Raw genomic sequence first — 23,862 nt, 5'->3', positions numbered from 1 at the left:
TTGCACCTGCTGTTTCCGTCTCTAGAGGCCCCCAGGGCGGGGACTGTCCAGGGTGAGGGAGGGGCCTGAGGCGGGGATGTACCTGGCCACTAGGGGCCTGAGGTGACTGCGGTACACTTCCTATAGAGCCAGGCCTCTGCTTTAAAAGGTGTCCTGGGAGTTGAAGTCCTCACAGCCTTTAAGATTGCAGAATTTCACGGCAGCGGGGAGCCCTGCTTGGTACACCACACAGGCAATCTGGGCCAAGTGTACCTTGTGGCCCACAGATACACTCACAAACAGATGCACGTGTAACACTTTATTGGGGAAGATTTACACATTCTGACCTGTCACAGGCCAAGGATGACACTGGGTGGCGGGTTGTGTGGAGGTCCAGAAACGGCTCGGACAGAAGCTACTGTAGGAGCATGTTCCCCTGGGGCTGCTTACTTACACCTCGGTTTTTCTCCTTCAGGGTGTGTAAGATCATGGTCGCTGAAATACTGATTTGATGATAAAAGCCAAGAATAAAACAGGAAGGATGTTCCTCCCCTTTCCCAGAACCTGGCCCTGAGGCTCTTACCCCAATACTGGGAACCCACTGGGACCTTGTCCAAGATGCCACATGACCACTGGCCCTTGCCTTGCCCTTGCATTCTGGGAAGAGTGGCACTTTTGAATACCTGAAGACTGCTGGAGAGACAGGGACCAGAGTGGACAGTAATACCCTGACGTCAGCAGAGGGAGGTTTGGAAAAGGAAAAATCAGAATGCGGTGAGCACCTGGGAGAAGGGTACCTCTAGCTTTAAGTCAGAGGCAGGGGGTTAGCTGGGAAGAAGGAATCCTCTCCAGGCTCCTAGCCAAACAAGGATGCTTGCTGGGTAAAGGAGAACATAGCCTGGTTCACGGAATTCCCAAACAAAGCCTGAGGTGGCCTGCTGGGAGGCCAGCACAGCACAGCTCCCTCACTCTTCCCGGAGCTTTTCCCTGGCTTGGCTGACGGTGGCCTGGGATGCTGTCTTCCTCTTGCTGGGGCTGCCCCCACCCAAAGCTAGCCCCAGCCCCAGGCAGGCCAGGGCTAGAAAGTGGATCCAGTAGTAGATGGAGGCCCAGTACCGGAGTGTGTCACCCATGGAAAGGAGGACAAAGCCCATGCACATGTAGTCGTAGGCACGCATCTTCAGGAACCAGTGCACCCAGTCCCAGGCTTGCTGGCCCCTGGGGCTCAGATGTCTCCGCAAGGCTGACTCCAAATAGCCCTCAGCGGCCAGGCACAGCGGGATGGTCATGAAGCTTAGGTAGTAGCCAGGATGGAGGCCATGCCAGTAGGCGCTCAACAACATAGTCCAGGCGCTCCTGGAGAAAGAGATGTGAGTCAGGACACAGGTGACCAGGCTTGGGTCGTCCCTGTCTCACGCCCTCCTCCTCAGAGTGTGGCGCTTAGGCCCACTCCTCCTTCCTGCCTCCTGAAAGTCAAGGGGGTGTTGAGGTTTTTATTTGTTCCTGGGGACGGAACCCCAGTGCTTTGCACATACCAGGCAATAATGAACCACTTAAGCTGCATCACCAGCATCCTCAGGGAGCTTCCCCCCCACCCAGACAGTGTTTCTCTGTGTAGTCCTGGTTGCCCTGGAGCTTGCTCTTTAGACCAGGCTGGCCTTGAACTCAGAGATCCACCTGCCTCTGTCTCCTGAGTGCTGGGATTAGAGGCGTGCTACCACAGCCCGGCTCCTGAGACAGCTTCTTTAAACTACATTTTTAAAATATATGTGTGTACACCATATGAGTGCCCAGTGTCTGAGGAAGCCAGAAGCAGGCATCAGATCCCCTGCAACTGGAGTTATAGATGGTTGTGAGCTGCCACGTGGGTGCCCGGAAGCAAACCCAGGTCCTTTGGAAGAGCAGCAGGGGTGCTCTTAACTGCTGAGCCATCTCTCCAGCTCCAACATACTGAGACAACCTTGAGTTTTCTTTTCCTGTGATCAACAAGCTCCTAGTCCCCTTGTAGATTCCATTGAGGCTACCCCTGGCTCTTTCCTCCTATAAAGACCCAACGTCTTATATTGTAGGATCCTCCTTCAGAACCAAGAAATGCAATTCGTGAGCCCGGTGGTTCTCATTATATGATTCTTGGTTAAGCACCTGCATGGGGGTTGGGGGGGATTGTTAGAAATATAAACTCTAGGTCAGGCAGTGGTGGCCCATGTCTTTAATCCCAGTGCTTGAGAAGCAGAGACAGGTGGATCTCTGTAAGTTCAAGGCCAGCCTGGTCTACAGATTGAATTCCAGGGCAGTCTCCAAAGCTACAGGGAAACCCTGTGTTGGGAAACAAACAAGCAAACAAATTATATACTCTAAACTACATCTGGTAGCATAGGCCTTTAATCTTAGCACTTGGGATCGGGAGGCAGAAGCAGGCAGATCTCTTGAGTGTGAGGCCAATGTGATCTCATAGTGAGTTCCAGCCTAGCCGGAGTTTCGTCTAAAAAAACGGGGTGGAGATAAGGCTCAACAGTAAAGAATATTTGCTGTTATTACAGAGGACCTAAAGATCCACATGGCTGCTCAAAACCATGTGAAAATCCAGTTCTAGGAGATCTGATGCCTCCTCCTGATTTCCATAGGCACTGCACACACAAGGTGCAGACACATACATGTAAGCAAAATATTTATACACATAAAATAAAACAAGTAAATCTGTTGGCCATGGTGGTACACAGCTTTAATTCCAGAATTTGGGAGGCAGAGACTGGCAGATCTATGGGGGTCTGACATCAGCCTGGTCTACAAATAGAATCCCAAGACATAAAGGGACACAGAGAAACCCTGTGTCCACTGCCCCCCTCTCCCCCAAAATTGACTTTATGAGACAGGGTTTCTCTGTGTAGCTCTGGCTGTCCTGGAACCCACTCTGTGGACCAGGCTGGCTTTGAACAGGGATCCACCTGCCTCTGCCTCCCGAGTGCCACTAACACCTGGGTACAAAAAGTAAAATTTAAAAACAACAACAAAACTAATCTCATCACAAGCTAAACAGAGACAGGTTAGGTTAGTATTTGGATGGGAGATATAAATTGTAGGATCCCCTCGCCTGCATGAGACACCCTGTAGGTAAACCAGGCATACTGTATACATCTGTGTAGGAGGAGCTGGAGAGTTGGCCTAGCTGTTGAGAACACGGGTCTTGCTCATGCAAAACACTCAGGTTCGATTCCTGGCATCCACATGGTGGCTCGCAACAGTCTTTAACTCCAGTCTCAGGGGCCCAACTGCCCTCTTTCTCACCTTCCTAGGCACCAGGCAAGCGTGTGGTACACATACACACACTCATGCAAAACAGTTATGAAACATTAAAACAAATACATTTTAAAAACTAGTCAGGGATGGCCCACTTCTCCTTGGTGGACCCTAATGTTTGATTCTCTCTCTCTTTTGTTTTTTTTGAGACAGGGTCTCACTATGTAGCCTTGAACTTGTAAGAGATCTGCTTGCCTCTGCCTTCCAAGTGCTGGGATTAAAGGATGTGTGACACCACCATGCCTGTCTGGTTCACTCTCTTACTAAGATTAAATTCTCTCTAATTTTTTTTAATGTATATGGGTGTTTTTTGCCTGCGTGCATGTCTGTGTGCCATGTGCATGCCTGATGCCCTTTGAGTGCAGAAGAGGGCTCCCTGGAGCTGAAGTTACAGATTGTTGTGAGCTGTCATGTGGGTGTTGGGAAACCAAATTCAGGTCCTCTGCAGGAGCAAGTGCTCCTAACTATTCAGCCACCTCTCCACACCTTACTGCCCTAACTTTTCAGCCCACAAATTCAGGCCCTCTACTCCATTTTCCAGCTGGGCAGTGACCAGCCGTTGTGGCAGAAGCAGACACTCCTGGGTTCTTTCCCTGTTAAGGACTTGTCTCTGACACACCAGCATAGTGCAGTGCAGAACAACCATGATCGCACTATGACAAGAGGCGAGGGGGAAACCAGAAATGAATCCTGCTGTGTCCCTGCCCAGAGATGCAGAGGGACATCTCTCAGCCACAGCAAAAAACCCAAACCAAACCAAACCAAACATTAAAACAAACAAACAAAAAGGCTCCTGACATGGGGCACGGTTTAGTGGTTCTCCTGTTAGAGTCGCCTGGGAAGAGGGAATCTCAATGGAGAAAATACCCGCATCAAATCAGCCTATACACATCTGTGGGGCGTTTTCTTGATTAATGATCGGCGTGGAAGAACCTAGCCCACTATGGGTAGGTGGTCCTGGGGGTGGAAGCTGAGCAATCCACAGGGACCGCTCCTCCAAAGTTTGTGTCTGCTTCGGTCCCTGCCTCGACTTCCCTCCATGATAACTATAAGCTGAAGTAAAACCATTTCTTTCCCTCAAGCTGGTCGTGGTCTTATTGCAGCAATAGAAAACCTAATTAAGACAGTGGTGGAGCACTTGCCAGGTATGCCTGGGGCCCTGGAAACTAGAAAAGTCCCCCGAGGGCACAGCACAATTACCCCTAATTGAGAATAAGTGACCAAGATACTGAGGTGCACTGGGCTTTGACCGGGATCCCCAGGGTTTTAACAGTATCATCTGTAACTGCTACACTCAAGCGTCCTCTTTTAAAGGGTAAGGTCTCACATAGCCCAGTCTTACCTCAGACTCCTGATCCTCCTGCCTGCACTTTGCCAGTGGTGTTACTACACATGTACAGCATTGCCTGCAAACACCACCAGTGAGCTACATCCCCAGCCCACACCCCTGTAACACTTGTGTGTGTTTATGTGTGCATGCATGTACTCTTGTGTATCATGAAGCATGAGTAGCGCGTAGAGGAACATCTTGCTGTAGTCAGCGATGGGGGATGTTTCTCTCATTGGTTGATGAATAAGACACTGCTTGGCCAGTAGAAGCGGGAAGATAGGCGGGGCTAGGAGACGAGGAGGATGCTGGGAAGAGAGGCATCTCGAGGAGGCAGCATGTAGACACCTGTAAGAGGACACTCCAGGTGTTCTCTGGTAAGATAAGGCCATGTAGAAATACATAGACTAGTAGTTAGGGGTTAATAATTAAGATGGAGCTAGTCAGTAAGAATCCCTAGCTAGCTATTGCCCAACAGTTTCATAACTAATATAGTGTCTGTGTGTTTATTTGGGGCTGAAGGGCGGCGGGACAAGAGACTATGGCAGCAGAGTCAGCTGTGTCCTTCCTTCTACCATGTGTGTCTTGGAGATGATGAGCAGAGGGCCAGGCTTGGCAGCAAGCACTTTCTCCAGTTAAGCCACCTCACTGGCCCCTTTGTTATCTAGGCTGACTTGGAGCTCACAATCCTCCTGCCCGGCCTCACCCCAGCTCCAGTTGGCTTCGGTGCCCACTTCTAACACCTCTCCCCTTAAGTGCCAGCATCACATTACCATCTGCCTGTCCAGTGACATCCGATAGTCTTCACGTTAGTGAGATGAAACTCAAGTCTTCCTCCTCACCCGTGTCCCAGCAGCTCCTCATGCCGGGCGTCCCCCTTCTCTGGAAAGGCTTTTCTGTGCTGAGCCGTGGGGTACTGGGAAGCGAGGCTCATTTCTGCTCTGCTCCTGCTCGGCTCTCTAAGCCCCTGCTCTTCCTCCCAAAGCCAGTATCAGGCCTGTTGAGGGACTCCTCTCCATGTCTGTGTCTGTCTGTCTGTCTGTCTGTCTGTGCATGCGTGTGATGCTGGAGATGGAGTCCGGGGCCTTGCACGTTAGACACAGAGCACGTCTTTGTTTCTTTAAGATGTGATTTCGCTAAGTTGCCCAAGATGTCAAACTTCCTGCCTCAGCCTCCAGAGTGCTGACATTACAGGTGTGTGCTATTATGCCTGATTCAGAGTGAATCTTTTTTTTTTTTTTCTTTTGGAGATAGGGTTTCTCTGTGTAGCCTTGACTGTCCTGGAACTCACTCTGTAGACCACACTGATCTCGAACTCACAGAGATCCACCTGCCTCTGCCTCCCAAGTGCTGGGACTAAAGGCGTGCACCACCACTGCCTGGCTTAGCTTAAAAATTTCTTTTTAAGTGTGTGTGTGTGTGTGTGTGTGTGTGTGTGTGTGTGTGTGTGTGTGTGTGGTGGGGGTTATGCATGTGAGGGCAGTGAGAGCCTATGGAGGTTAACACAGAGTGTTGGATCCCCAGGAGCTGGAGTTACTGGTGGCAGTAAATTGGATGTGGGTGCTGGGAACGGAACCAGGGCCCTCTCCAACAGCAACAAAAATCTTAACCACTGGAGTCACCTTTCCAGCCCCTCAGGCTGGATCTTTAAACCATAGTTCCCATGATGCCCAGGGAAATCTAGCTGCCACCATTAACTACTTATCAGGAGGTGCTAACTCTGTGCCCACTGATCACATCTGGCAGTTCGGAAAAGGCTGAGCGTTTGCGGTGCCAACAGACAAAAAACAGGAAGAATGGAAACAATTTAAAAGCTAGAGACTGAGGACTGGTCTGCAGCTCCCACTGCTCAGGCCACTGAAGGGGTTGAAGCCACCACCGGATGGCCAAGAGCTGTTCTGCAGACATGAGAGCAACAACTGAAGAAGGTGGATGGAAAAGAAACAGTTAAAAAAAAAAAAAAAAAAAAAAAAGTTGTCCAGGTAAGGTGGTACAAACCTGTAATCCCAAAACTGAGGGAGCTGAGGCAGGAGGATAGCTGAAGTTTGAGACCAGTCTGGTTTATATAACAAGTCCAGAACAGCCAGGGCTGTGGAGTGAGACCTTATCTCAAGAACAAAACAAAACAGTCCAAGCAAGAAGCCAGGCATAGCAGTGCACACCTACTCCAGGAAGACAGAGCCAGGAAGATCAGGATTCTAGGTCATGGTTGGGTACCAATTCAGATTAAGGTCAGCCTGGCCTACATGCGACTTTGCCTGAGAACCAACAACTGTCAAAACAGCCCAGTGGGTAAAAGGCCCTGTAGTCTGATGACCAGAGTTAAATCTCTGGGACCCAGAATGACTACACTGTTGAATGATGCTGACCTTAGGTCCAGAGGGTTTAACCATAGCAGGCTCAAGAACTACAACTCCCATGAACCTTGGGGCTAGGGGCTCAGCTAGAGAAGCCCCTGACTAGCACAGGACCTCTTGGGAGATGAAATTCTGCACTGTCTCTGATACTCAGTGGCGGTCCCTCACCTCAGAACGTAGGAGCGGAAAGGTGCGCTCTTGTAGATGTACTGCGCCAGCCACCACTGCACCGTCATGTTCCAGTACCGCATGCCATCCCGCACCCGCACGCAGAAGTCTGTGCTATAGCAGTCGATGTTACGGACGGTCTCATAGTCATACTCCAGGGAAGCTGCGTTCTCCGGACTGGGGGAGGTGGAGGATGAGGATGGGGACAGACATGCAGCTCAGCCAGGCCCCTCCTGACACCTGCTGCTGTCCCAGCCCGATGCTAAAGAAAGGGTTCTGGACAGGAGAAGGCTCCCTGGCTCCCTCTCTCTCTCTGGCTGTAACTTTCAAGGGTAATGGGGAGGAGGATAGGCCAGAAGGGGTCAGGTGGGTGGGGCACAGTTCACTAATAGTGGGGTGCTCTTGGTAACTAATAGGGCCCGCCTGATAAAGCCACAAACAGCCTTGGAAGGCTATGGTTGCTAAGCTATCGAGTCCACTGGCAACCAAGCTCAGTATGTTGGGAATAGTTTCCAAGCGTGGTCCCTCCTGAACTGTGGGGGCCAGGCAGCTGCCAGGGAAGTATCCACTCTAAAAAGGTGGTTCGTGGTTGCCAGGGAGATATTCTAGGCCTTGTGACTCTCAATGATCTCCGTTGCTAGGGAAGAGGCATTCCTTAGCAACAAGGTCCAGGCTGTTCAGAAAAATCTTTCAGAACAGGCCTATTGCCTGGTCCCTGTGATTGTTCGAGAAGTGCCACCTCCAGAAATAACAGAGGTTTCCAGGCTCCCGACACCACTGATTGATATCGGCTACAGAGAAAGATGCTGGGCCTACGTGAACCTGCAGTGGCTCCTGGACTTGGGAGGGAAGGTATCCTTCACCAGTGGGACTTGCAGACTTAAAACAGCATCGCATCTCCGCAGAACACCCACGCTCCAGCCGCATGAGGTGCACCCACAGCCACTCGGGCAGTGGTGGTAAATCACATCCTGGAGGTGTCCCTACCCCCACCAGGATGGCAGTTTGATACAACTGGGGGATGGGTGCCACCCCATCCCCCGGTTGGAAGGATGACAATGGACTCTAGAGACCGGGATTTGGTTCATTACTGGTTGCAAGGGATGCCACTTTCCTTTCAACAAGGAAGTGGTACTTCCTAAGCACCTGAAGGAGCCCCGCAGGGACTAGTTCTGTGGCTCGCCCTCTATGATGGTGCTGCGGGTGGTGGGGTAGCCTTACTAGTAGAGGGTTCAGCCTCAGCACTGGGGAGATGGACCCGTGGCTGCTGGAGGATGCTACTTCCTTAGAAACAGGGCAACTGGGAAGGTGCTCTGTGGGGACATCCCATGATGGGCTGCTGGCTCTCAGCAAGACAGGCACACACAGCGAGGCTATCAGCAAGAAGGGAGGAGCCATGGTTGCTAGGGATATAGCTTCCTCAGCAGAGGGGCAGTTCAGTTGCTAAGGAACCGTTTCCCTAGCAACAGAAGGTAGACCCACTGCTACCAAATGACAGTATCCCCAGCAACCAGGAATGACCTGGTTTTGGGGGGGGGGGCGGTGACACTTCCATGGCAACACAGGGTAGGCATGTGGTTGCTATGATACCGTTTCCCTTTGCCTAGCAATAGAGGGCAATTAGCCATACTGAGGGGTAACAAGTGCTAGCAACAAGGGGCAATCTGTAGGTACCAGGAACACATGGTTTCCCTAGCGGCCAGGGAAGGCAGATGATAGTCACCAGGGGGGCAACAGGCTGTCAACCACAGCTGGTAGCCCTACACCCTGCTCCCTGCTCTCCTCCCTACTAGGGGCAGAGCCAACCCTTGGTGGTGGGGCCTGCTGGGTCTTGGGAAGCCTCCCTCCCGCCGCCTGACCTGCTGGGGGTTGGGCATTGGAGGGTGGGGCCACCCCCGGCCCGGGCTTTGGCAGCCACGGGGTAGGCCCCGAAGCCCGCGGCAATGCAACCGCATTCGGCCGCAATCCAGGCCACGTAGAAGCGCATGCGAAAGGCGAAGAAGACCGGGATCATGTAGAAGAGGCGGGTGGGCAGCGGGCGGGCGTAGAAGGCGTCCTCACGCACAGCTTCCAGCGGGAAGAGATGGGAGGACAGCAGGAAGAGCAGGCCAAAGAGCGGGGCCGGCCAGGCGCGGCGCAGCAGGGGCCTCAGGCTGGGCACGGCTCCCGGGAAGGGCTGTTCCAGCCAATCCAGGTAGGTGCGGTAGCGGAAGAATGGGCCTGTGAAGGGTGGCAAGGGTCAGGTGGTTGGAGGCTGGGTACCATCTGTGTCTCCTGGGGAAATGGGAGGTGGAAGGAGGAGGATGGAGAGAAGGGAAGGGGGGGGAAGGGGAGGAAGAGGAGTTGTTGAGGACAGGAGGTCTGTGAACAGGGAGGGAGAGGCTCAAAACCACAGAGAAAGGGGAGAAACCTAGAGAACTCAGGAACAAGGGCTGACGGGAGAGGAGAAAGTACCCTGAAGGGGAGGGGAGGGGATAGATGAGCAGGCCAGGAAGCCACTGCAGATTTCCCTGGCTTCCACTTTTCATCAGCCCCCTCTGGGTGCTGAGCGGGCTTGGGTGGTGGAGGGGGAAAAGCAGGGGCAGGATAGTCGAGGTTCCTGAGGTACAATGGGGTTTGGCCCAGAGAACACCAGTGGGGACTTGCAGGATGGGCGCTGAAGCCCTTGTATGTCCACCACAAACCGCGAGCATGGGACTCGGTTTATGTGAAACGTCTTTATAGGAAAAAGTCAACGGTGTCAGTCAGGGACGGAGGAGGTTTGGTGTTGGTGACTAAAGGTTGGGTGGTTCCTTTTCAGAAAGGAGGCTGTCCTGCAAACAAGTGCGCTCTGGTGAAGGTTTCGCAGCTCTATGGATATATAAAAGCCAGTGAGTTGGAGTACTTTAAGTGGATGCATACGTAAATAGCAGCGTCATAAGGCCGGCCTGGTCTACAAAATGAGATCCAGGACAGCTAGGGCTGTTATACAAAGAAACCTTGCTGCAAAAACAAGCAAACAAACAAACAACCCCCCCTCAAAACAAACCAAACCAAAAATTAAAAACACAGGAACAAAGCAAAACCTATGAGGTAGGTCTGGAGACGTAGCTCAGCTGGTAGAGAACTTGCTTAGCATGTACAAGGCCCTGGGTTCAGTCCCTAGCACCAAATAAACCCTGACATTCTGATTCATGTCAGGTGGTACATACCTGCCATGTCACCTACCCAGGAAGATGAGGTAGGGCAATCAAAGGTTCAAGGCCTGTCTAGGAAACATACAGAGCCCTCATCTAACTCGGGAGGCAGAGGAACGCAGATCTCTGTGAGTTGGAGGCTATCCTGCTACACAGAGAGTTTTAGAATAGCCTGGGCTACACAGTGAGTCCTCGTCTAAGGTAAAGCCAAAAGGCTGGGGATATAACTCCACACTTGATCATTTGCCTGGCATGTACAAGGTCCCAGGTTCAATGTTTAATACAGTGGCCCCAATCCTCTGCCAAAAAAAAATATATATATATATGTATACATATACATATATATATATTTTTCTGTTTCTGAAACTGAGAGATCCTGAGCTGCAAATATTTGTCCCCTGGATGGTGGGCACTGATGGGGGATGTCCTTCTGTATATGTTTCTCTTATTGGTTGATGAATAAAACGCTGGCCAATAGAGACAAGGAGAATTCTGGGAGGCAGAGAAAAGCCGCCAGAGGGATGTCCTGTAGAGACCAGGCGGTTAGGATGTGCCAGGCGTTCTCTGGTAAGATAAGGCCATGTAGAAATACATAGACTAGTAGTTATGGGCTAATAATTAAGACAGAGCTAGCCAGTAAGAAGCCCTAGCCATTGACCCAACAGTTTTATAATTAATACAGTGTCCCTGTGTTTATTTGGGGCTAAATAGTGGCAGAACCTGGCGGGACAAGAAACCTTCCAGCTACAAGAAACCCCTGGCTTACAGGCATATCTCCTTTAGCTCCACCCATCGGCCTCCTAATAGACGAAGACGAAGCAATCCTCTAGGGTTGGTTCGTTCCCACAGTAGACAGATATGCTCAGGACAGGACAGCAGCTGACAGAAGACAGGTAGTCTGGGACAGAGCAGGGGACATAAATAGGAACAGAACTCTGGTGGAGTGAGGCAGAAGGTGACCCAGCAGTGCTGGGCGGGCCACTTACCTGTCATGATTCCCACATAGCAGTAGCTGTAGCTAAGTGTCTCTATCAAAGAGGGGACATCTGGCAGGAGGCCCAAGGTAGGCTCCTTGCTGAAGCCGGAGGCGATTTCCTTTCTCTGAGCCAGATGCAGGTCCTGGACTTCACTGGCCAGACTCACCAGCTGTGGGAAGACAGAGGGAGGCCCCGATCAGTGCCCTGAGGCGGCCATCCTCACAACCATTTCACTTCAGCCTAAAGCTAGGGATGGATGGTATACATATGCAGAGTGTGGAAGGAACCTCTAATTGGTGGCCACCCCCCAGGGCTCAGTACTAGAGGCTCTGACACATGGCCCTGCATATGCTAGCCAAGTGCTCTAAAACTGAGCCACATCTCAAGTCCCTTCTCCCCTCCCCCACCTTTAAATCTTGAAACAAGGTCATGCTAAGCTGTTTAGGCTGGCCTTGAACTTGTGATCCTCCAAGCTTGCCTCCTGGAGAGCTGAGACAATATAACCGCGTTACTAGGCCAAGCTTGTTCCACTCTTACTTATTTATATTTTATGTGCATTGCTGTTTTTGCCATGGGCGTTGGTGGGTCCCCTGGCACTGGAGTTCACACAGTTGTGAGCTGCCAATGTGAGTGCTGGGGAATGAACCCGGGTCCTCTGGAAGAGTTGTCAGTGCTCTTAACCGCGGAGCCCCATCTCTCTATCCCCAAGCTTGTTCCTTTCTGACTTCACTGGGTAGGGGTTGGGGATGAAGATGTCCCAACTGCCCTTCTGGATATACTCTACCTATTTTAGCCATAGACAAAACTCCTATGGCCACATCTGTGTCCTCCTGCTTCCTGCTAGGCTCCGTGGACAGGGCCCCAGGAGTCAGAGAGAGGCAAGAGAGTAAAGCAGGGCTTCCCCTACTAGGTGGTTTCAAAGGGGAAGAAGGGGCTCTAAAAAGCACTTTTCCCTTCTAGGCTCCACGACATGTAATTCTTTCCCTGACCCAGCTACTGGTCCAAGTTTCTTGTTGTTGTTGTTTTTGGTTTTTCGTTTGACAAACTATCTCCTCTTCAAACCACCGTCAAAAACAAAACAAAGAAAAAAGTCAAACTTCTCAAACTATCCTCAAAGCAACTCTCTGTGTAGCTAAGGATGATCCTAAACTCCTCCTCCTTCTGCCTTCACCTGAGTGCTGGTATTAAAGGTGTGCACCAACACACTAGCTTTTTTGTCTTTAAAATATATTTTTATTTCTGTGCCTCTGTGTATACAGCTTGAGTGCACAGATGCCCAAAGGCCAGAAGAGGGTGTCATATCTCCTAGAGCTGGTGTTACTGCTGTTTTCGAGCCGCCCAGTCTAGATGCCAGGATCTGAACTCAGGTCCTCTGCAAGAGCGGCACTCTCTACCACGGAGCCCTCTTTCCAGCCTGTTTTTCTTTTTGAGGGGAAGGGTGTTTTAATTTTTGGAGACAGGTTATCTCTAAATGTCCCTGGCTGTTCTGGAATCTTCTATATACACCAGCTGCCTTTAATTCGGAGATCTGCCTCCCTGGAATTAAAAGCATGTGCCACCATGCTCAGCTTGGTTTTTTTTTTTGTTTTGTTTTTAAATGCTAGGATTATGTCCATGAACCCCCACACTTGACTTTGATAAAAGGGTCCTATCTCCTCTCATTCCATTCTACTTATTATCGAAGAGGCAAATTTGTTGTATCCCAGTCTCCTGGCCAACAAACCAAAATGATATAAACAAAATGAAAAACTTTCTTCCTGATGGATGTCAGTCTCATTTAGGAGTGAGTTCCATATTCATCACAGCCAACAGAGCCCTTTGCGGCCTGGCTTCTGCTGCCCATTCAATTGCACGATATTCAGAAAGTGAACATGGCACCCACCACATTCCTATCTACACGTGTAGGTTTACATGCACCCTGAAAGGCTCTTCTTCCAACTCATAGCTGACCAATCACTGCCCACTGCTGAGTTTGCCATAAAACAAAGAACTCTAGAGAAAACAACCTGGCAGGACTGTCCGGACCTGTGTTGCTGGAGCCCGGAACACAGAAAGAGCTCACCACTATTGTGGTCTGGGATGGGAATTGAGGACCAGTCTCTCTTTGCCCTCTTCCTAGGTGATTAAGAGTCAGACTTGCCAGGTGGTGGTGGCACACGCCTTTAATCCCAGCACTTGGGAGGAGGAGTTCGAGGTCTACATATCCAGGACAGCCAGGACTACACAGAGAAACCCTGTCTCAAAAGACCCAGGGGGGAAAATGTTCAAAGTCATTTTTTTTTCTGAGACTACAAGAGACTCCTTCTTAAGAACAAAACAACAAAATGAGACCTGGTAGTCCCTGCTATGCCCTTGGGCCAGATACCTTTTCTCCACAGGGCTATTTCCTCCTCCTTGGAGGATGGTTAGCTACAGACTCAAGACAAGCATGCTGGCAAAGCATGCTGGGCAGGCATATTCCAGGTGTGCCAAGTGGCTTGTGACAGAGCACTTGGGATATCTCCTTACCCTGGAATGAGCGGAAAGGTGAAGACCTTCTACAGAGTAAGTGAGAGGTGAGCTCTGTCCCCAGGGACTCTCAGGACAGGAAGAGGGAATAGTGTTTCCCAAGCCTCACCTTCAGTGTCAACAGCAGCTGGACCGCATTGGTGAAGGGCGTGGGAGTGGGCAGGCCCAGCAGGCTGAGGGCTCGGAAGAAGAGGAGATAGGAGAAGGTCCATGCAAGAGCCAGGGCATGACAGGAGCTAGGACAGAGGTGGGAAGTTATAACGCTGGGTGCAGGGACCTGAGCCTCCGCTTCCTTCTCCCAAGCGAGACTTTATGCCCGACCCCACCCCTGATTCAGACAGACAAGAGGAGAGAGGACAGGTGGGTGGCAGCGACAGAAGAGGCACAGCCAGGGATGAGGGGAGTTAACGCTGAAGCTTTTTTTGGTGTGAAGAAGGATCGCTAAGTCTTCTGCAAGAGCCAGAGCTCAAGACGACGGGGTTAGGAATGACCGGCACGTGGATATATTGAGGACTGGGGTGGATACGCAGAGACAAGAGTACACAACAAGGTAGGAGAGGAAGAAACATGGCCAAGGCACAGAGAAACGTTAAGATAAACAAGAGGCAGCAGAAAAGGCTGAAGGACAAGAAATGGAAGGCCCAAAGAGGAAACAGGTTGGCTGCTGTATCCCCTGCATCCTCTTTTCTTTAGTTCTCACCAGGGCTGGGCCTGAATGAGGGCCCAGGTTCCCAAGATGGTAATCAGAGAATGCAAAGTGTGGGGGCCACAGGTGAATAAGGTGAGCCCCAGGCCCACAGCTGCTGCCCCCCATCTCTTCAGCCCAGGTCCTGAAAGGAAAAGGTGAAGTATAAGCATAGGACCTTCGCGAGGGGCGATGCCCCATGTCACCTCCCTCACCCTAATTTTCCACTGGGCAGGGAACCTGACTCACCAGCTTTCTTAAAGAGGAAGCCGATGGGGATGGAGATAAGGAGGACCACTAGATATGTCCATTCTTCGGGTGTCATGGTCTGGGGGGGAGGAAAGGCTCACAGTGAGAACCAGTACCCCAGTACCCCAGAGGATAACAGAACCCTCTACTTTTTGAGAACCCAGGCCTCCAGCTCGCTCCTCCTTCCAGGACCCAGGAGTCGAGCCCCCTCTACCCCAACCCTCTGCCAATGTACAAACCAAAAGTACTTCTACCCCCCATTTAAGACACAGTCACCTAGACAACTTCCGGCCCGGAAAACAATCCTTTGCAGAACCCTTCTTCTCTTTTAGCCCAGGTACCCACCTCACCCCCACCCTCCTCTGAGTACACAGGAACCCTTTAGAATCCTGTCTTGATCCCCAGTCTCCCCTACGTCTCAAAGGACCCAAGAACCCGAGACTCCCACCCTCATGCAGCCCGGAGGGATCCAGCATTTAGCACCCACATGTCTTCAGAGCCCCTGGCCTCCTCTCCAACCCAGACCCCGGAGAGAAGGCAATGACCGACCCCGTCTGAGCTGCAGCTTCCCTCCGTAGCCCGGCCCCGCGCAGCCCAGCGTGGATCCGATCCCGCCCCCAGCAGATCCACAGGCAGTTACGCCACCCAGCCGGGCCACGCTCCGGTCGCTGATCCCGCACCCCGCCGCCCTACGATCTTCAGCGATGCCTCCGTACAAGTCCACCCCGGGCTCACCTGAACCGTCCGCGGGGCCGGGAGGCTGCGGAGAAGCCCTCTTCGGCCACCGCCTCTGCTCGGGCCACGCCTCCCCGGCTCAGCACGCCCCCGCACTGCTGGATCCCGCAAGGGCTGCGCGGTCTCGGGCCAGAGACCGGCTGCAGTACGGGGCAGGATACGGCCCCGTAGGAAGAGAACCCAGTCCACACCGGGGCGCCGCACGATGATGCCGGCCGCGTTCTTTCTGGGAGGCCCCGGGGCAAAGAGCTGCCAGTACGTGAAGAGGGGCGGGGTTTCGAGTCGGAGAGGCGGGGCCAAGGCTCCGAGTCCCCGAGGAAACGGGTTGAGACGTGAGAAGGGAGTGGGACCTGGAGCGCGGCGTTCGGAAAGAGGCGGGCCCTCAGCCTCGGGTTCCTTCGGGCACCCTCGGTCGTTCGAGCGGACGGCGCCGAGGTCGGGGCCACCAGGCTTCCTTCGGCTGGCTTCGGAGACAGTCGGGTTCTGAAATCGGGGGGGGATGGGTTCGGAATTAGATCAGTGCACGAACTCGGCCGGATGTGGGCGGGGCCGCACGCTTCGGCGTGATTCGGAGATAATCGGTGTCTCAAGTCTTCCGTTTACGCACCAGGCGGGCTCACCCCCCACCCACGCCGCGCGGTGTGGGCGGGGCCACGTGCTTCGGCTCCCTTCGGAGACGGTCGGGAGTCAGGCGGGGTGGGGGGAGAGTCGGAGGATGAGCAGGGCGTGGGCGGGGCCGGATGCCTGTGATTATCTCGGGGAGCTGGGTACGTTTTAGGTCACCGTCACATGCCAGCGAGGTCAGAAGTCTGGCTGTAACTTTGGAAATAACCGGGTGTAACAGGCGCTCGGAGGCAACAGCTTCTCGAAACATCGAGACTTCTTTTTTTGGGGGGGTGCAGGCGGAGCCGGAGAAGAGGCGACAAGGCGTGATCATCTGTGACGGGGCGGGGCCTCTGGGCGTGGGGGCGGGGCCAAGGGCGATGGCCCGCCCCTCCGCCCCAAGGCCCCCGCTTTGCAGACCGAGCTGCGGGCGGCGGGGCGAGCTCGCCTCTGCTTTTCCGCTCGGCCTGCTGACGTGACGGGGTGACGGAGGACGCGCCGCGCCGCGCTGCGCAGAGCCGACCCCGCCTCCCCTGAGAGTGTTGGCGGCGGAGGAGTTGGCTCGCTGGCTGGTCTGACGGAGGGCAGTGCGACGGGCTGAAGGGAAGGGCAGGGAAGGGGAGGAAGGGGAGCGGAGCGGAGCCAAGACGTGCGCGGGGCGCCCGGAGTGCGGCTGAGCGTTCGTTCCTGCGCGAACGGGCCAGCGCTCCCGAAATTGGGTAGGGAGGGGGTGGGCGGGGCCGTGGCTGCAGGATGCCCGGGTCTGCCCGGGGCTCGAATGCCGCCCCGACCGACCCCTTGCGATTCTCTGGGAACGGGGCGGCTGGTTGGACGGAGCCGAGGCCTCCGGGCAAGGCTGACACACACGCTCGTGTTCTCGGGGGGTGCGGTGGGGTGGGGTGGGGTGAGCCGGGCCGGGGATGCAGGGACGTCGAACCTCTTGCGCAAAGAAAAGACGATCCGGTTTTCTTTAAAGTCCGGCTTAGGCGAACGGGCGGCAAAGACTAGCCTCGGAAATTCGAAATGGGAGCGGCCGGGTCCCCAGTTTCTAGGAGAGGGTTGTGTGGGGGGGGCGAGCTGCCGCTCCACGTTCCGAGGGGCCTGACGGGCACGCCCGAAGGGAGACACCCACTTTGCGCAAAGGGGCGGGAGGTCTCTGGAGGAGAGGAGACGTGACGCGGTGGCACGCGTTTGCGGGGATGATTGATGGTCGCCGGGATCTGCGCGGGAGCAGAGCAGTGGGACCTGGGCGAGGGGCGTGGTCTCCAGCAGTCCTTCCGGGTGGGGCTCGGCCTGGGGCGCAGGTGGCATTGCCTCCCTCCTGTCCTCCCTCTCCCGCCTCATCCCGCCCCGCTCGGGTCCAGGGGCGGGGCCTTGCTTGCGCTGGGGTCGCGGAAGGCTTCGGTCGGGTCCGTGGGGCTTTTTCGGTGACGGACCCCCACCCCACACACACTTTGCAGGAGGATGCTGGTGGTGGAGGTTGCTAATGGCCGCTCGCTGGTGTGGGGAGCTGAGGCGGTGCAGGCGCTGCGGGAGCGCCTGGGAGTCGGGGGCCGCACGGTGGGCGCCCTGCCCCGCGGGCCCCGCCAGAACTCGCGCCTGGGCCTCCCGCTTCTGCTGTTACCCGAGGAAGCAAGGCTCCTGGCCGAGATAGGCGCCGTGACGCTGGTCAGCGCCCCGCGCCCTGATCCCCGCAACCATGGCTTGGTAAGAAGCGAAAGGCCCTTGTGGTGGGAAGGCCTGGGAGGGCCTGTTCTGGAAGGTTGTAGACAGGGCCAGAATTCCTGTTTTCCTGGGGGATCGCAGGCTATGTCTTGCTTGGGGTTCCAGCTGAGTTTGCTTCTCAGGCCTTAGCGTCGTTCAAACGCCAGCAAGAGCAGAGTTTCCAGGAGCAGAGCACTCTGGCAGCCGAGGCCCGTGAGACCCGGCGTCAGGAGCACCTAGAGAAGATCGCAGAGGGCCAGGCTGCCAAGAAGCCGAAGCTGGAACAGGATTCAGGGGCAGATGAAGGCCAAGAAGCCAGTGGAAGCGCAGCTGCCCAAGGGAGTGAGGCTGGTGGTGATGGCCAGGCTAATGCGGAGCAGGAGGGAGCAGCAGGTGAAGGTAGGGTTTGGAGTTCAGATTTGGGGCAGGAGGGACCGAAGCTTTGGGAAGGTTTTTAGTTGGATCTTTCTGGAGACAAGGAGTCTTTGCCTTGTGGATTCAGTAAATTCTTCTCTGCGCCTTCTCCAGACTCTTCATCCACCTCAGACTCTTCATCTGCCCAACCAGGGCCTTCAAACGGGGTGACCCCCTTGCCCAGGTCAGCCCTGCTCATCCAGCTGGCCACTGCTAGGCCTCGGCCTGTAAAGGCTAAGCCCCTGGATTGGCGTGTGCAGTCCAAAGACTGGCCCCATGCTGGCCGACCTGCCCATGAGCTGCGCTACAGCATCTACAGAGACCTGTGGGAGAGAGGCTTCTTCCTCAGCGCAGCTGGGAAGTTTGGTGGTGACTTCCTGGTCTATCCTGGTGAGTTCGGGTTGGGGCTCTAGTGGCTATACCTTTCTTTCCTGGTGGTCTTTTATTCGTTCTGCATTTTGTCTTTGGTGTCACCTCTGGGCCCTGGGGACCCAGAGAAGGACAGCAAATACTGGGGGCGGTCTAACTTGTTTTGAGACAGGGTCTCATCACGTCGCCAAGACTAGCTTGGAATTTGCTGTGTTGTACAAGCTAGCCTTGGAATGCAAAGTCTTTCCTTCTCTACTTTCTCAGGTGCTGGGAGTAAAGGCTTGTGTTAACAGCCGCCTTGGTTTAAGTAATTTCTCATAAATACTGTTTGGATCTGAAAGATTGACTTAGAGATCCTTACCATGTGCACAGAACATGAGCACATGCACTGCAGGTTTCTTTGTAGAACTGAAAGATTAAAAGCAACAAAGCCCTGATGAGTTAGAAACAAAACAGCAATTAAGACCGAGAAAGGTGGCCCCTTCTTTTAATCACAGCACTGGGGAGGCAGAGGCAAGTGTAAATCTGAGTTACAGGCCAGCCAGGAGACAGTCTCAAAACAAGAAAAACAGAAACCAAAAAAACCTAAAAACTAGTTGTCTGAGAAACATAGTATTAACTGTCAAAGTGTTAATGTGTAGGACTGTAGTTGGGTATGATGGTACATGTCTCTAATGATAAGTGCAGTCATAGCCAGTTTGAGATTAGTTTTGGCTACATGATACCCCATCTCAACAAAGGAAAAAAAAAAATGGGATGTGATAGCTATACCTGTAATCTTACTTAGCACTTGAGAGTGTGAAGCAGGAAGATTACCTCAAATTTGAGACCTTGTATAGGCTGCATAGTGACTTCAGGCCAGTCAGGACTAGGTATCAAGACCCTGGCAGGAAAAAAAAAAAAGTAGGGTCATGTATGTGAAAAATACAATATGGGGAAGATTATATGTTGGTATGGATATGCAGGCGCATGCTTACTATATAACTTGATCATCGAAATTCTAACTAGGTCTGAGTATCCCTGGCTACTTAAGAAAGTGCACCAGAATTTCTTGGGCCTGGACAAAACTACTGCAGCTTAAAATAACTAGTTTAAAGCAGTTAATTACCTACTAATCCTATACCTTACCTGCTTGTTTATTTTTGAGACAGGAGCTTTGGTGTATAGCTCTGGCTGGCCTAAAACTGGCAATGTAGACAAGAGTAAACGAACTCATAGAGCCTGCCTCCCAAGTGCTCAGATTAAAGAGGCTTGTATCACAGTGCTTGGCATTTTTACAATTTTTAAAGATAAGTTCTACTATGTAACCCTGAGTAGCCTCAGATTCACAGAGATTTGCCTGTCTGTCTCCAGCGTGCTGGCAGTCAAAGGCATCTGCTACCATACCAGGGCTTTGTGTGTGTGTGTGTGTGTGTGTGTGTGTGTGTGTGTGTGTGCTGGGAATTGAATTCAGGACTTCTGGAAGAGCAGGCAGTGCTCTTAACCTCTGAGCCATCTCTCCAGCCCTCGACTTTTGACTTTTTTTTTTAATGCAAAGTCTCACTATTGAGTCCCAACCTGGTGTCCAGCTTACCACATGACACAGTTGGAAGCAATCTTCTTGCCTAGGCCTCCTAAGAGCTAGGATTGACAAAAATGTGTGCCACCACATCCAGCTCTTAATTCTACACATTGAATTGAACTGCAAGCTAAACTTTTTGTTCTTTTCCTGCCTCTCTTCTTTCCTGGCTGGCCTCAAACAGGAGGGTGGTGGGGGTGATTAAAACGCATGAGCATTCAGGTCTGGCACTGACCAATTAGTTCTGCTATGTCAATATTTCTAAAACACCTAGTACAGTCCTTGTCTCCTGTGAAATTGTGTCCAGAGCCTCAATCACTGTAAGGATTCTAAGTTTATTTTTAAATTTTGCCTGAGGCTCAAAGTTGCTAAGCCGCCAGGAAAACAGTTACAGGATTAGTTTCTCAAGCATTTTGATGTGTTCCTCTCAGCTGGCTGCAGCCTTTTAACAGCCAGAGGCTGTCGTTTCTGGGGAGGGAGCCTCTTGCCAGGGACCCAGCTGCCAGGCAGGGGCATAGCAACAATCTCCTAGAATGCCACACGATCTCATGGTTTAGATTCTCATCCCCAACCCCCTTTCAAGATGTTTTTTTTTTTTTTTTTTTTTTTTTTTGCATTGGTATGTGTGCATGTGTGTGGCTGCACAGGGAGACTGGAAGATGACATTGGGTTCTCCTGGAGCTGGAGTTACATGCCGCTGTGAGTTCAGTGTGAATGCTGGGAACTGAGCTGGGGTCCTCTGGAAGAGTGGAAGGCCTTCTCTCCGGCTCTCCGTTTTCAATTTCCCTTGCCTGTGACTCAACCTCTGGTACAGTCGTCTTCAGATTCCACCTATCCCAGGGGCAGACTGTCTGTCAGCTGTTCAGTAACTAAAGCCATCAAGGGGGGGGGGGTGGAGGGAGGCGACTAGAGGTCTATTGACAGTTTAGTTGTATGTATGTTTTTTTTTTTTCCCCCTAGACAGGGTTTTACTGTGTAACTTTGGCTGTCTTAGAACTCGCTCTGTAGACCAGGTTGGCCTGGAACTCAAAGAGATCCACCTGCCTCTGCCTCCTGAGTGCCGGGATTAGTATGAGACTTTTAATTTTTGTTCTATCCTGGTATAAAATCTTTTCCTGTTTAGCCTACTAAAGTCTCAAATAGGTTCTGTTTTTGTTTAATAGCTGTGGTGCTAAGGATCCATAAGTGGTCTACTAATGAGCTACATACCAGCACTGTGGCTTATCTTTTAATCCTGGTTTTCCTTCTGCATGGTAAAATGTCTGTATGGTGCCCAGGTTGCCTTTGTGAACTCCTAAGCTCAAGAAGTCCCCTTGCCTACGCCTCTTAATTGCCTGAGGTTACAAGCTTGTCTTATCATATCTTTTAATCATGATAGTTGTGTATTGTTTATTCTTATACATGTATCTTGTACCACAGAGGTAGTCATATTTTTGCTTTCTCTCTCCCTCTCTCTTTTTAATTTAACTTTATTGTATATTCATGGGTATGAAGGTGTCAGGTCCCCTGAAACCGGAGTTACAGACACTTGTGGAATGCCATGTGGGTGCTGGGAATTGAACCTAGGTCCTCTGGAAGAGCAGCCAGTGCTCTTAACCACTGAGCCATCTCTCCAGACCCCCATTCTATGCTTTCTATTTTGTTTCTGGCAATCGTGAAGCCATTTGGGGCCATCAAAACCAACCTGGACCACATGAAACAGCTGTCTCAAACAAGCAAACAAACAAAAATAGAGAAAGTGGATAGATAAAAAGAGAAGGTCTGGGGCTGGAGAGATGGCTCAGAGGTTAAGAGCACTCGCTGTTCTTCTAGAGGTCCTGAGTTCAATTCCCAGCAACCACATGGTGGCTCACAGCCATCTGTAATAAGATCTGGTGCTCTCTCCTGGCCTGCAGACATACATGAGGCAGAATGTTGTATCCATAATAAATAAATGAATCTTTAAAAAAAGAGAGAGAGAGAAGATCCTTCAGAGTAGTTGTACCAGGTGTGGTGTTGCATGCCACCTTTCATTCCCAGCACTCAGGAGACAGAGGCAGGCAGATTTCTGTTGGTTTGAGGCTGCCTTGGTCTTTATAGTGAGTTCCACAGCCAGAACAGCCAGAGTTATATGTATATAGAGAGACCACGTGTCAAAAAAAAAAAAAAAAAGTAGAGTAGCTGGGTACAAGGGTATGTGTTTCAAAATATTCAATGTGTGCTGAAAATGTCTGTGTAACTCCTGATCCCAGCTACTCTGAAAGCTAAGACAGGAGGATGAGAATGCCAGGGTTAGGGTGAGTGTGGACCATAGGGCAAGTTCAAGACTAGTACGTGTAGTGTAAACCCTGTCTCCAAAAGTACAAAGAGGGAGCTAGAGAGATGCCTCAAATGTGTTCTTGCACAGGACACAAGCACTCACGTACTGACTCACAACCACCTATAACCCCAGTGCTATGGGACCTAGTGCCCTCTCCTGGCTATGCACACACCAAGCACACATGGTACACATATACATGCAAGCAAGCACACACTCATACCCTTCAAATAAATAGATTAAAAAGAGAGCGGTAGAGTACCTAACCTACACAAGGCCCTGGCTTCCACACCTAGCACTGCAAAGGAATCAAATGTGCAATAAAATAAGCCGAAGGATGAAATGTCAGTCAGTGCCCCAGCCCCAGCCCCTGCAGGTGGGAACCTTACATGTCTCTTTCCCGCAGGTGACCCGCTGCGTTTCCACGCTCACTACATTGCTCAGTGCTGGGCTGCTGAAGACCCCATCCCTCTCCAGGACCTGGTCTCTGCCGGCCGCCTGGGAACCAGTGTCAGGAAGACCCTGCTTCTCTGCTCCCCTCAGCCTGATGGGAAGGTGGTCTACACCTCCCTACAGTGGGCCAGCCTGCAGTGAGCTGCTGGCTGAGCGGGGTGTGGCTGTGGGCTGTAAGAACCTTCCTGGATGGTCACCCCAGCTTGTCTACATGAAGGCTTGTGTTCTCCCGCCCTGCCTGATTCCACAGTTTTGAACACTACATCCTTTTTAGCTTTTTTGTTTTCCTGTTTGAAGGCTGTTTTCCTGTGTTGTTTTGTATTTTCTGTTTCCAAACTGTGAGCTTGTTCAGAGTTGAGACTGCTCTTATTTTATTTGGCTTTTCTGTTTCCTACATGGCAGTTCTCAGTAAATTTGTTGAATAAATGTATTTTGAGTCCTGACAACAACCTTTAGAATATGGAACTTTTATTCCTATATTCAGATGAGAAAAGGGAAGAGGAAATGGCTTGCCCAGGGTCACAAAACTAATAACTACCAGGCCTGGGGCTTTATACTTGGTCTTTCTGATTCAGGCGTCTGCCTCTTTGCATCCCACTAAGTTGTGCCTTGGACATTTTTTTTTTAAATTATGCTTATTTATTGTATGTATACATGCATATGTATGTGGGCCTGAATGTGCCATGGGCATATGTGGAGGTCAGAAGACAATGTAAGAGTGCCTGTTCTTGCCCTTTGGTGGTGGTACACGTCTTTAACCCCAACACTTGGGAGGCAGAGGCAGGTGGATCTATGTGAATTTGAGGCCAGCTTGGTCTACAAAGTGAGTTCCAGGACAGCCAGAGATGTTAAACAGAGAAACCCTGTCTCGAAAAGAGTGCCTGTTCTCTTCTTTTGATCATGTGGGTGTCAGGGTTAACAGCCCTGACATCAAGTACCTTTAACTCTGAATCATCTCACTGGTCCCCTCGAGATTTCTATAGACTACTTCATATGCATATAAAGGT

General features: G+C 51.9%; 2 protein-coding genes across 2 annotated transcripts; one reads left to right on the top strand and one right to left on the bottom strand.

Moving 5' to 3' along the window:
• Positions 1-288: 288 nt before the first annotated feature.
• Positions 289-15,676, bottom strand: Mboat7 (membrane bound O-acyltransferase domain containing 7). Its single transcript, XM_051207745.1, has 8 exons — positions 15,459-15,676; positions 14,724-14,802; positions 14,490-14,619; positions 13,899-14,025; positions 11,291-11,450; positions 8,988-9,348; positions 7,129-7,305; positions 289-1,335 (listed from the first exon to the last, which is right to left on the bottom strand). Exons 2-8 carry the CDS (start codon positions 14,797-14,799, stop codon positions 945-947), a joined length of 1,422 nt encoding a protein of 473 aa, XP_051063702.1. The 5' UTR covers positions 14,800-14,802; positions 15,459-15,676; the 3' UTR covers positions 289-944.
• Positions 15,677-17,243: 1,567 nt separating this feature from the next.
• Tsen34 (tRNA splicing endonuclease subunit 34) lies at positions 17,244-23,304 on the top strand. The gene is made up of 5 exons (XM_051207755.1): positions 17,244-17,365; positions 17,522-17,768; positions 17,909-18,165; positions 18,277-18,569; positions 22,809-23,304. Exons 1-5 carry the CDS (start codon positions 17,268-17,270, stop codon positions 22,994-22,996), a joined length of 1,083 nt encoding a protein of 360 aa, XP_051063712.1. The 5' UTR covers positions 17,244-17,267; the 3' UTR covers positions 22,997-23,304.
• The last annotated feature ends 558 nt before the right edge of the window (positions 23,305-23,862 follow it).

This window comes from Phodopus roborovskii, unplaced genomic scaffold (genome assembly GCF_943737965.1).
Source record: "Phodopus roborovskii unplaced genomic scaffold, PHOROB, whole genome shotgun sequence".
Classification (NCBI taxonomy): domain Eukaryota; kingdom Metazoa; phylum Chordata; class Mammalia; order Rodentia; family Cricetidae; genus Phodopus; species Phodopus roborovskii.
This window is presented reverse-complemented; position numbering and strand designations above follow the sequence as displayed.

Excerpts from the sequence above, each read along its gene's own strand:
- Mboat7 (XM_051207745.1), bottom strand. The coding sequence starts at position 14,799 with ATGACACCCGAAGAATGGACATATCTAGTGGTCCTCCTTATCTCCATC. Across the intron at positions 14,620-14,723 it reads CTTCCTCTTTAAGAAAGCTG|GACCTGGGCTGAAGAGATGG; the intron begins GTGAGTCAGGTT and ends TTTTCCTTTCAG. Across the intron at positions 7,306-8,987 it reads CAATGCCCAACCCCCAGCAG|TCCGGAGAACGCAGCTTCCC; the intron begins GTCAGGCGGCGG and ends CACCTCCCCCAG.
- Tsen34 (XM_051207755.1), top strand. The coding sequence starts at position 17,268 with ATGGTCGCCGGGATCTGCGCGGGAGCAGAGCAGTGGGACCTGGGCGAG. Across the intron at positions 17,366-17,521 it reads GGGCTCGGCCTGGGGCGCAG|GAGGATGCTGGTGGTGGAGG; the intron begins GTGGCATTGCCT and ends CACACTTTGCAG. Across the intron at positions 18,570-22,808 it reads TGACTTCCTGGTCTATCCTG|GTGACCCGCTGCGTTTCCAC; the intron begins GTGAGTTCGGGT and ends TCTTTCCCGCAG.